At 40.9% G+C, this 13,076-nt stretch overlaps 1 protein-coding gene across 1 annotated transcript; it reads right to left on the bottom strand.

Moving 5' to 3' along the window:
- Positions 1-1,646: 1,646 nt before the first annotated feature.
- Positions 1,647-10,957, bottom strand: LOC149287794 (opsin-5-like). The gene is made up of 5 exons (XM_089492411.1): positions 10,882-10,957; positions 9,006-9,168; positions 8,091-8,218; positions 2,732-3,066; positions 1,647-2,228 (listed from the first exon to the last, which is right to left on the bottom strand). Exons 1-5 carry the CDS (start codon positions 10,955-10,957, stop codon positions 1,647-1,649), a joined length of 1,284 nt encoding a protein of 427 aa, XP_089348537.1.
- Between the last annotated feature and the right edge of the window lie 2,119 nt (positions 10,958-13,076).

Below are 13,076 nucleotides of genomic sequence, written 5' to 3'. Positions count from 1 at the left end.
GGATAGCTGCAATGCAGGAAATCGAGGACCACGTTCGATCAGCCAGACCGCTGTATGTATATGTGCAGTGTGCATGTGTCTGTATAAGAAAGGAGCAAAGCACACCAAAGAGTTTTGGGAAGAATTACTGTACTGTACTCAGGCCTGACTGAGGACTTTTACAACGATTATCAATATATACCATTATACCATATATACCATTAGTAAAGCTTTGTGGCATGCCAAAAGGGCTCAGTCAAGTATCCCGTTTTTTACATTCAAAGTTTTCTTTTGATTTCTTATTACAATATGCTTGTCTTAATTATGACACAGGAGCATGCTAAGACTGGCGTGCAGCACCCAGGCATGCTGATAACAGACGCTCAGTAGGGTCATGTAACACAATGTTACGTGACTTTGTGGTAATAGTGAGCTGCAGTGAAGATAGGGTTCAGGTAAGGGAAGAGGGAGGGCTAAGGAGAGCAATATAAGCTGTACTGTAGATGGGAGAGGGGAAGAGAGGGGAAGGAAACGCTGCGTGAGCTGCATTCTAAATAGGACAGGGAGAAAGGGGAAGGCAGAGATAGGGAGAGAACATGTGTGTAAGAAGCACCCATTGTACAGCGCTACAGAATTTGATGGCGCTATGTAAAACAAATAATAATGTTTAAATGAGTGTATTGTGTTAGAATGTGTGTATAACTGTATTGTATTAGTGTGTGTGTTAGTGTATGGTGTTAGGATGTGTGTAGGTATTAGTGCATGGTATTAGAGTGAGTGTGTGTTAGTGTATGGTTTAGAATGTTCAGGAATTAGATCACATTTGTGTGTGTGTGTATATATGTGTGTGCTAGTCTGCTCCTAATCTAACCCCTGAATGCAAAACAAGAAAAACACTTTATCATACATTGGATTTATATTTTTTGTCATTCAGATAACATACACAAGTATATTTTAAAAGTCACTGAAAACAGTGCTATTCATTGTTTTGCAAAAACACAAAAGCATACATTACAAATTGAACATAGAAAACACATGTTTATGGTAGAGGAATACACAGAAGAGAACATCAAATATTCATATTACAAATAAATGATTTAATCATATTTTATTTTTAAAGAAAATGCCACATTCCTGTGAATCAGATCAATCCTGAGAATGACACATCTCAACAATTTTACTGGTAGAAAGCTCAATATCAAGTTATGGTGAGCTTAGTACTTCCCAGTTTCAGAATATATAGTATATCCTAGACAAATGTTACTCAGTGGATTGGATGGTGCCATATGCCATTAAAGATATGGCACATATCTTCTGCAGCCTGTTGATGGCACTGTACTACTGTGGAGTCACACAACATTATGTGACCCGCTCAAGTCCACCTTCTCATTGAAATTAGGGAGATAAAGAGGTAAGCCATTCCATTGCCCACCCTTAGATCTCACCATGGGGTGTATTTATGAACCTAAAATTCTCAGTTTATCCGCAAGTATATACGGTAACATAAACTTAGGTTTACACAGGTCAATGAATGGAGGCTTCAATGTCTTGGAAATCTTGAAAAAAAAAAAATATGTTGTCAATTTGATATTATTTTGGACCTGAGATAATTCTTAAATTGTAAATATGTTACTTTCAATTTAACAATCTTAAAACCACACAAACATTCAATAGATACATTTACTACACCCAGGCAATACTTCTAAAGTAATTTCTAGGTCATTCATCTCCACTGTTTGCCCACGCACTATGACCCTTATGGATCTCTTAACTTTGTTTTTCTGGATAACATGATGCTTTGACTCTAAGGACGTAGAAAATTGTGTACTGCAGCATTTTGGATAATGCTTGAAGCATTCAAACGTATCTTTGCACTGTTCGCATGTGTCAAAGTTATATCCTTTAGCTGACTCCATTGAACCATGGCAGATTGACTTTATTTTCTTGAAGCATTTGTGAAGCAGTTGTAGTAGAGTTGTGCAACAGCAAGTATAAAGGAGTTCCAAAGAAAAACATGGTCTAGTACAAAGCTCCCGAAGCTCTCCAAAAGACTTGGTGAGTATATTTCTAAAGTTGGGCTTCAGGAAAAGGTATATAATTGGATTGTAAATTGTCGATTTTGCAAACACAGATGGCACTGCAAAAGCCAAAGGAGGGATAATATCAACAGATCCAAAGGTTACCCACATGGATATGATTGCATATGGGCTCCATGCTGTAAAGAATCCTATAAACACCGCAATGCTTTGCTGCATTAAAAAAATGGGAAAGAAATGTCTTAGATTATTGTTATAAGCCAACTCAATTAACTAGACATTGGGATCTATAACAATCAGTTCAAAACAAGCATAATTTAGCTAATTGTGAACTCTACACAATGAGCTTTTTTTTTAGATCCTAAAGTCTCTCAATTAGTGTTTTTCTATTTTGGGTATATTATTATTTCTGTTTCAATACAAAAAGCTCAATGGAAGTTAGTATTTACATGTGGATACCTATGCCACTCATTACCCATGGTTGTGTCGCAGTAGCTAGATTGTTATGTTATATGCTATCATCTTCTTATGTCCTGTCTACCCTTTGTACAGCGCTGAAGAATCCGATTGCAGCATATAAAACAGTAAATAATAACAATATAAAAGAATCTTGAGCATAGTTCACCTCTGTGCTCCGCTCTTAGGAGCTACTCCTACTGATGTGCTATTAATGTTATATATACAGCAGATCCATGCAATAAAACCATTAGAAATACCTTTATTATTATAGTCTGCACATTCTTCATCCGGGCAGGGATAGCACCATGCCGTGCCACTGCTTTCCACGATTCTTTCACAGTAATAAGTATAAGTGTAAAGGAGGTAATGATGATTCCACATGGAAGAATAAAGCACACAACAAACAGAGCTATCGTGTAAGACATTGCTACTTTGTTTATATTAGAGGAGTACCAGTCAATGCAGCAAGCTGTACCGTATGGCTCAACTCCATATTCTCCCCAGTGGAGAAGCGGGCAGAAAGCAAATATTCCGGCAAATGCCCAAGCACAAGCAACAAGGATGCATCCCAACCTGTGGTCAAGTCGGTTTCCTGTACGGATATATACAATAAATAATTTCGTTTCTGAGACGTTATTTATAATATACAGCAAACCAAATAAAATACAAAGTTTTCAACATGGCTATTTATCCATGGGCGACATCACCACATGACTCCATTATGTTCATTTGTAGTTTCTTCTTAATTCTTCTCAATTTCCCAAATCCTACATCTTACAGTTCTATAAACTAAATAAACCCATGTAACAACATTGGCAGATTAAAATAAGTAATAAAAACCCCCTTTATGTGTATATAGTAGAGAAAAGTATATTTATTTCTTTTTCTCAAGAAATCTGCAAGACTATTCTATCCATTATCTTATCTCTGCAATGTTACTAAATTGCGGATTGCTTTTAATTGGTTAAGGCATGGTCGAGGAGTAGGGGTTTACTAAGACTTCTTATGTAACTTGATTTTTATTTATGTAGCTGAGTACTGGATTTAAAAGTAAAATAATGCATTTTATTTATCCAATTTAATTAATGCTCATTGAGGACAGATAATAATCAATCAACTTGTTGAGTCTTTTTCCTGTTGTAAAGACTCAAATCTTAATTTCTTAATCTTCTCTCACATTCAGGAAAACCTTATAACTATTCTATGCCATTTTAAATTCTCTCACTATATTAAAATATACTACTTCTACCAGCCTCTATGTATATAATACTACTACAAAGTATTTAAGGCGCCTGACATGCCAAGCTTGTGATCATGATACATTATGTGTTGGCATTGCAGACAGGGCTGATTTATATACTGACCTGTGGAAAGACACTCACACTAAAAGACACACCCAAACACTACCACACACTCATATCCAATAATGAACACACTAAAATACACAAACACACTAACGTACCCAAACACACTAACATACCCCACACTCAAACTCACGTGTCTACATCAACATACTCTGTCAAACAAATACTAATATACCCGGACACACACAATCACATACCCAGATAAACACTAACATACTCAGACAACCGATGTCCACAATAACATACCGAGACAAACACACTATCATACCCAGCCACACATTCATACACACTCCCGCTAGTCGCTTAACCTGTCTTACTCTATTTCTCTATAAAAACACACTACAACTGCGTGGTCACTCAATGTTACGTGACCCCAGTCATTTTAGTGGCACCTAGGGCTGGTGCTAGACTAAGTGGCACCCCAAGAAGGAATATTTACTTGCACTCCCCCCCATTCTTTTACATAAATGGGAATATTTTTAAAGCCGAGCAAGATTGCTCTACCACCAACTCTGCACAGCATCTTCACTGCTCAGTGCCCTGCTCTCTGCACCACCTCCCTGGCTCATACACTCTAGGCAAACACTCAGTCCAACACCATACGCTGACACACTGTTTGTGGGCATTCCACCCAATCAATACTGTATACTAACATGCCACAAACCCTCACTCTAACACCGTACAATGACACCCAACACAGTCTAACACTGACACCCCCATACACAATCACTCTAATAACATACATTGGCACAGCACAATGTACACTAACACATACTCGTTCTAAGAACATACACTAACACCCAACCAAGTTTGACACTGTACACTGATGCAGCCCAAATGCACACCTGAAAACTGTACACTGATACACACACGGTTAAACACTGACACCCCCACACACTCATTGTAGCACCGTGCAGTGACACTCCCCTCACACACACACACTGTATGCTGTTAAATTTGTAAACTGTTGTGTCCTCACACACACGCATTTGAACCCTGTACGCCAAGACCCACAGTCACACATTTATTTTAACAAAGGATAGGCACAGACATGGTTCATGGCAAACATTTTCACAGTTGCTAGACTCGGCAAATATTTCATATTGTTTTAAATAAAAAATAAAAATATCTCTCCAGGGTTAAATATGTAAGACAATTAGGGCTGCAACTAACGATTATTTTAATAATCGATTAGTTGGCCGATTATTTTTTCTATTAATCGATTAATCGGATAAAAAAAACCCAATATGCAAATTTTTCATTTATTTAAAATAATTTAATAAACTGGATGTTAAAAAACAACTTAAAATTTACATTAACATTCTTATTTTGTTATGATGTAATAAAAAACAATATTTTCAAAGTACAAGAACCCAAACACAATATTTATGAAACAAAATAACCCCAAACATTCTGAAAAGAAGTGGACTGTTACTGTTCAAGAAACTTTGCCCCAGCCCTGGCACTTTGCACCCAGCACTTTGCACCCAGCACTTTGCACCCAGCACTTTGCACCCAGCACTTTGCACCCAGCACTTTGCACCCAGCCCTGGCACTTTGCACCCAGCACTTTGCACTTTGCACCCAGCACTTTGCACTTTGCACCCAGCACTTTGCCCCAGCCCTGGCACTTTGCACCCAGAACTTTGCACCCAGCCCTGGCACTTTGCACCCAGCACTTTGCACCCAGCCCTGGCACTTTGCACCCAGCACTTTGCCCCAGCCCTGGCACTTTGCACCCAGCACTTTGCACCCAGCACTTTGCACCCAGCTCTGGCACTTTGCACCCAGCTCTGGCACTTTGCACCCAGCACTTTGCCCCTGCACCCAGTCTCCAACTCTGCCCTGCACCCAGCCCTGCCCCCACACTCACACCCTGCCCCCACACTCACACCCTGCACCCACTCTGCCCTGCACCCACACTCACACCCTGTCCTGCATCCCCACCCCCACTCTGCCCTGCACCCAGTCTCCCACTCTGCCCTGCACCCACACTCACACCCTGCATCCCCACCCCCACTCTGCCCTGCCCCCACACTCACACCCTGCCCTGCATCCCCACCCCCACTCTGCCCTGCACTCAGTCTCCTACCCTGGCCTGCCCCCCCACCCCCACTCTGCCCTGCATCCCCTGAAACCCCACCCCCGCGAACCGCTCTGTGCGAATGGAGCCACTCGCACAGAGCGAACCGCACAGACATGAAGAATACTTACCTCCGGAACGCGTCTCATCCGTCACGCAACTAAAAGAAGGCGGAGACTGCAGAGCGTGTAGCAGAAGCGGGGAACGCTCGCGGAGGTAAGTAAAAGGAGCCGAGTGCTCCAACAACGAATCGATCACTCGATTAATCGATAACGGAAATCGACGACAACGATTTCCGTTATCGATTATTATCGATTCGTTGTTTCAGCCCTAAAGACAATCATTCCCTTTAAGTCCAAAATAGCAATACTAACAGACTGTCACAACACACACATTGCCCTTGCAAACGTGTGCCCATACACACACATATACCACACTTACACACGCATGCCCATTTACACATGTATACATTTCCAATACAAAACCAGCCCATACATATAAACAAATTCACGTCTGCCATTACACACAAACGTACTTACACAGAAAAACATTTGCTAACATACAAGCACTTTCAAAATACAATCTCCTTAATCATTACTCTTCCCCTTTCCCATTATCTCTATCTATCTATCTAATCTCCCTCTTTAACCCATATCAATAGTTTCTCCAACTATCATCTACCACGTCTTTCTCCCTCTACCCCCTTTCTACCCATCTCTTACCTTTCTCCCTCTTATTTTTCATTCTCTGTGCCACCCTCTATGCTCCCTTAATTTTGGGCCGGTTTCATTATTTTAGGTCAGCTCCATACAGTTCTTATTACAAGGATAAACTTGCCAAGGATGGCATCTTTAAATTTATAATGAAGTCATACAAGACTTACAATTCCTTCACCAATGCAGTTAACAGCCTGCAAATTGAATCAGTTTGCAATGTCTTAAACACAAATCACTTTAGGTTAAATCCAGAGCGTTTATCTGGAACGTAAGCAGAAACCGCGTTTATTGCCACTAAGGAATTACAGTATTTGCTCGATTAGAAGACAAGGTTTTATGCTCTGAAAAATATTATATTAAATAGAGGTCTGACTACAAGACTAAGATCCAGATCCCCCGCAGCGCTGCAGGGGACATGGATCCTCCTCTCTGGCAGACAACCTCTGCAGCTACCCGACACTTTCGCCGGGGCTTCTATGACGGAGCACTGGCGTCAAGAGACCTTGCGGTGCTCAGCGAAGGTTGTCTACGCCCACCGGCTGCCACCACTTGACACCTGTCAGGGGTATCCAAGGAGCTCATCCCCAGAGTACCCAATTACCCAGTCTGCAGCAGGCACCTCCATGTTTCCCTGGAACATTAGGCCCGAAAACAAATTGGTATCATCGCTAGCACTATGGGACGTGCATGTGCTTACTGCACCCTTTTATAGGGTTTGCAGCAGAGACATAGTAAGGTGCACAAAGATGACATCACACAAGGGGGAGGATTAATAATCAAGCACTGTATAAAAGGGACAAACAGGACTTTACTCTGTTGTATCTGTGATCCAGATCCCTACCTTCCTAATCAAGACTATTTCAGTGCCAAGTAATAGTGGACTTTAGGCTTGCTCTTTAACCTCATCACTGCTTAAAGTATTTTTGGTCTTAGTTTTTCCTCATTAACCCCTGCGTAGACTACTTTCCTGAACTCTTGTCTACTTGCTTTTGCCGATAAAGTAACTTATTCATATTGCTGGTGATTTCCTGCATCTTGATATCCTCACCTTTGATCCTAACACCAGGGAGTCTGGAGCATGGGGGACAAGTCTAGGGATACATTGGTAAGTCAGGGGGCATATGGATATCAGGGGGGCAGAGTGGCTATAGGGGGGTATAAGGCATATTAGGGGGGGCAGAGTGGCATATAGGGGTATAGGGCGTATCTGGGTGGCAGAGTAGTAAGTCGTGGGGCAGATGTGCATAACTGGGAGGGGGGAGGTTGGCAAATAAAAGAAAATAAAAACAAAAAATGCATTTTTCTCATTCATAGTTTTTATTAAATATGAAAAAATATATATTAAAATTTTAGGGGGGTCGTCTTATAAATCGAGCACATACAGTAAATTCAGGTTGTGTTTTTGTTTTGATGTACAAGTTTATTAACACAACATATTTGTTAAAAAACTTACCACACGTTGGGAAGCAAACTTTCACGCAGCACACCACACTCAGTAATGTAATTGTTGATAAACTGCAAATCCCAAACAACACCCCACAGAATGCATAAAATAAACAGACGTGCCATCCATATATCCACCTGCAATGTAGCACAATAATGTACAATGAGCATACATGTACGCTGTAGTATAAAGATATACTAACATAACGTTAGACAAATATCATGGGAGTGCTATAAGTAGCCCCATCGCTAGAAATACATACAATGTATGCGTCAGGAAGCTCTTCACACAAGTTACATAAGTTTTTACTTCACAATATTATATGAAACACATAAAAGGTGTTGCCCTTTAGTGCCTTCTCAGTAGACCTTGATTAACCAAATAGTCCTCCTGAAAAATTAAGACTTTGGTATTTTACAATTTGCTGCAAAGCATGTGGGGTGTAGAGGACTGCATTGGGAGGCGGGACCCGCCAAAAAACTTGCGCGGGCGGTCAGGCACTATACCTGCGGGTCCTGGTAATCCCACGCAGTCCCGCAAGGCTGCCTTCGCGCTGCTCCCTTACAGTGTCTCTTCTCTTGCTCCGGCCAGGAACAAAGCGTAGTCACGTGAAGAGACGCTGTGAGGGGGCAACTCGAGGGCAGCCTTGCATGACTGCGCGGGAAATCTGCAGTTCAGGTGGGGAGGTGGGCGAGACTGACCCCAAATGTGGCGGGAGCGGGCGCGAGTTGAACACCCACATTGCGGGAGCGGGCGGGATTGGCCAATGTAGTCACTCTAACATAAGAACAACACTAGAATAAATCTAAGGAATAAAGGTGTATTTACCTTGAGTGCTGCCCTTGGCCAAATCTGGGGCAGGACCCCAACCACCCCTCCCACAACCATTTTCTTGACTGTGGAGTGACTAACTGTCATACTAACCTGTGTGAAAAGCTGGATGTTATTGCAAGAGGATACAAGATCAAAGTCATTCCAAGATCACTAAAGGCCAGGTTAACTATGAAATATTCTGCTGGTTTCAATAGTTGCCTCTTCTTGTAGGATATGTATAATAAGATGCTATTCCCAAACAGAGAGCATGTGCCTGCACACAGAAAGAATATGTTTCACAATGTATTATTATAATTGTTGTATATACCGTATTGGCTCGAATATAGGCCGCACTTTTTCCCCCCACTTTAAGTCTTTAAAGTGGGGGTGCGGCCTATATTCAGGGTCTAGCGCCCGACAGGCAGCGGGGTTAGGATACAGATCCCCCGCAGCGGTGCAGGGGACCTGCATCCTACTCTCTGATACGCTCAGACAGCCTCCCCTGCCAGCACTTTCCACGGGGGGTTGCCGGCACGGGAGGTTGTCTAAGCACATCGTGCTGACGGTCACCGGCTGCGGAGGTTGTTTACCCGCATCGCCGCAGCCGGTGACCGTCCGCACGATGCGTTTTACCTCTGCCCCCAAGACTTACCAGAGCAGACTCCCGGGTGTCTTGCGGTGCCGGCGGGGGACATCTACGCAATACGCGTATACAACTTCCGGTGCCGGCACATCCGCTGAGTGCCAGCACCGGAAGTTGTATACGCGTATTGCGTAGATGTCCCCCGCCGGCCCCGCAAGACACCCGGGAGTCTGCTCTGGTATGTCGGGGGGGGGCAGAGTGGCAGCATATCTCGGGGGGGGGGGGAGGACAGTGGCAGCATATCTCGGGGGGGGGCGTCAGGAGGACAGTGGCAGCATATCTCGGGGGGGGAGGAGGAGGACAGTGGCAGCATATCTCGGGGGGGGACAGTGGCAGTATATCTCGGGGGGGAGGACAGTGGCAGCATGTTTTTTTGGTGCTTTTTTAAAGAAAAAAACTTTTTCTTTAAAAAAGCACCAAACTTTTAGGGTGCGGCCTATATACGGGGGCGGCCTATATCCGAGCCAATACGGTATATAATGGGTAAACAGGGCACGACAAGAAGTATATAACATAACAATTTGACTTACAGAAAATACAGGTTTGAAGGGCCCTGTTCATAAGAGCTTACAATCTAGAAGGTAAGGCCAACTGTTATGTCCATGTTTCATATAATATTCCAGGGATATGAAATGGGTCACCTTTACATTTAGTGTATAAACTTCACTTAGACTTAAAGACAAAGCCGGTGAGTAAAAGCATGGACACAGATACACACAGACTTTAGTTGAAGATGCATATAAACCACAGGTCACAATCTAAATAAATGGGGGTGTTTGCTCCCTGGCAATAGAGTGCCTCTAGTGAACTAACAATTCAGTACACAAAGTAATATATAATAGGCAATAAATAAATACTTATAACTAAGGGCTATCAGCTGAGTAAACTTGCCATTTAAGGAAACTGTGAGCTTGCTTGGAGTTAAGGATAAACATTTTCATTTTATTGAAGATGTTGTAGCCCCTTTATGAGACTTGTTTATATAAAACTCTACAGCTAGCTGATAGAGTGGTCCATGTGAGGTAAGATTTTTTTATATAATAATAAGCTTTTTCTGGGTTCTGCTTTAATACAATATCATTATCATTATTAGCAGACTTGTGCAAATGGACCAAAAATGTTTAGTTTTTGGTCCATTTGTTTTCGGACAACGAATTTTGTTTTCTGTCCTTTGGACAAAATTCTGAGAGCTTTTATTATTATTATTATTGTTTTTATCTGCTTTTACAAACTTTAATAAAATTCATGTGAATCTGTATACACAAGTCTAATGGTTATCATTAGTAGTAAAGAATTAAATTCTAATGCCCAAGAAATAAACATTATAAAAACACTAGTACTCACCAAATAGCACATAGATAACTCCAACAACATTATCAGCTGCCTTGGGTATGTTTGAAAGGGATGATTCATTTACCATAATTCCCATCTAGAAAATAGTAAATTAACAGCATCATCTCATCTTAACACATCTCCTGCATGGCATATAGCAGGGGGAGGGGAAAAGGTCAAATATATATGGAGGAGATTCTGCACAACCCTTCATGGATTTGCATAGGGGAGCGCATATACATTTAAAGTAACCTCTCAGCCATCATATGCATTAACTTGAATATGATGGCTGGAGTGTACCTTTAATTGTGTTTACATAAATCTCAAAAACATGCATTGATCAGCAAACCAAGCCATAGGTAGTTTAACCCCTTAAGGACAATGGGCGGTCCCTAAACCTATTGAAAACAATGCATTTTGAGCCCGTACATGTACTTTGTCATTAAGGCGTTAAACTAATGCAGCAGCAACAGTTGCCAAAATTGGGGTTATTCACTAAACACACATTTCAGGGAATAAACACAATGTTTGTTGTTGCCAGTGCACAAGAGATCAAGATTATATATATTTATTTTTTCTTCAAACAGCTCCCTTTGGTGGTAAAGACCATTCAATGAAAACTCTGTCAGTGGCTGAAAATCATAATTTCACATTCAAGTTCTGGTTTATATAGATTTTTATTTTTAAACACACTTGTTTGTCAACAATACATGATTTTCAGATGATCATAGATGGAACAGCTTTTAAAGCTAAATATATTAAAATATAAAGTAGGAATAATTTAATTCTGCAATTTCTGTTTTATGAATACATATACATCCTGTGTGAATTATAATACATCTTGAAAAACATTTTTTGACAGATGCAAAACACAATATAGGAAGGTTTTATCCCCGATACCCTCATCAAAGAAGAATGCACATGAAAGTACTTTAATAAAACATAAACTGATCTTAGGGAGAAGCTGCAGCACCATAGCTTCCCACCTTCTTTGTGACGATTCTCGCCACTGATCAGGAAAACAACAGGAGCATTTTCCGCGCATGTTTAACGGTCCTGGCTGGAACTGACGTATTTATTGGTAAGTATACAACGTGTCAGGAGATTCAAACAAATAGCTGGGGTGGGGAATGAGGGTGAAGACTAATACCTGCAGGTGGATGTATTAATAGACAACTATAAAAAGATTTACTTCCACTCTTCTGCCTCGTTAGGCATTGTTTGCAAGGCCCAAGGTCAGAAGCTGAAGGGTATTTTGTCTATTTTCTTCAGAATTTATGTTCAATATTAGTTATGAAACAACAACAAAAATACTTCCCAACGATCCTCTCCTACATGTTGTGGACATGTCAGTATTTCTAATTACTCATCCTTATTTGTAGTAAAATAGCACTCTTTTCAAATAGAAGTGACACAGTCCAGGTGAACATTTACGAAAAATAATTTATACATTGATGGGGATCTCCTCCTAAGATTCCCTTATATGTTTACCACCAGCTTTGGTATATGTAAGATATATATATATATATATATATATATTACAAACTAGCATGTAACTGTCTTACAAATATTTATTTATTTCTTTCTGGACTACTAACATTGGGAATCTTAAGTAAAAATGTAAAACAAGCAATACTAGACATGTATATAACAATGCAAGAATGTGAATTCCTCACGATCTCCCAAAACATTTTACTACATTTGTCTTCGTAAATATTGAGTGCGTTTTACATTTTAGATATTACATTAAATTGCCCCCCCCAAGGTATTTTGTGATAGCAGTCATTTCATTTGTTTGTTGCCAACTTGTGAAAAAATTGAGCCCATAATTATGTGTCCTTGTACCAATGGTAGTCCATGATGCAAGCACTTAACAGTTAAGTGTCCATGCTGTGATTTGCTAAAAGCTGGTAAACGTATTAGCGTAATAGTTATTACCGGCTTACAGAAATACAATGATCAGGTGTTTATTTGGTGTTCCCCGTCACTTTGAATAAATGTATAAAAGGTTAATGCATACCTATGCCAGCGTCCCCCTTGGTGTTTGCAGATCCCAGCTGTTTACCTGTAATTCAATTCCAGAATGAGTCTAATTGCCACCAGAGAGCTGCTAGCAGTAAATGCTCATAGAGCAGAGCTATCCACATCAGGCAGGATTAAGCGATGCTTTTCAATAATGGGAAGTTTCAGATATTACGTTTATAGAG

This window comes from Sceloporus occidentalis, unplaced genomic scaffold (genome assembly GCF_023333645.1).
Source record: "Sceloporus occidentalis isolate IW3139 unplaced genomic scaffold, rSceOcc1.0.p SCAF_56, whole genome shotgun sequence".
NCBI classification, from domain to species: domain Eukaryota; kingdom Metazoa; phylum Chordata; class Lepidosauria; order Squamata; family Phrynosomatidae; genus Sceloporus; species Sceloporus occidentalis.
Note: the sequence above shows the minus strand (reverse complement) of the source record. Positions and strands in the feature narration are given on the sequence as shown.

Excerpts from the sequence above, each read along its gene's own strand:
- LOC149287794 (XM_089492411.1), bottom strand. The coding sequence starts at position 10,957 with ATGGTAAATGAATCATCCCTTTCAAACATACCCAAGGCAGCTGATAAT. Across the intron at positions 9,169-10,881 it reads AGTTATCTATGTGCTATTTG|GCACATGCTCTCTGTTTGGG; the intron begins GTGAGTACTAGT and ends TTCTGTGTGCAG. Across the intron at positions 8,219-9,005 it reads ACATCCAGCTTTTCACACAG|GTGGATATATGGATGGCACG; the intron begins GTTAGTATGACA and ends GCTACATTGCAG.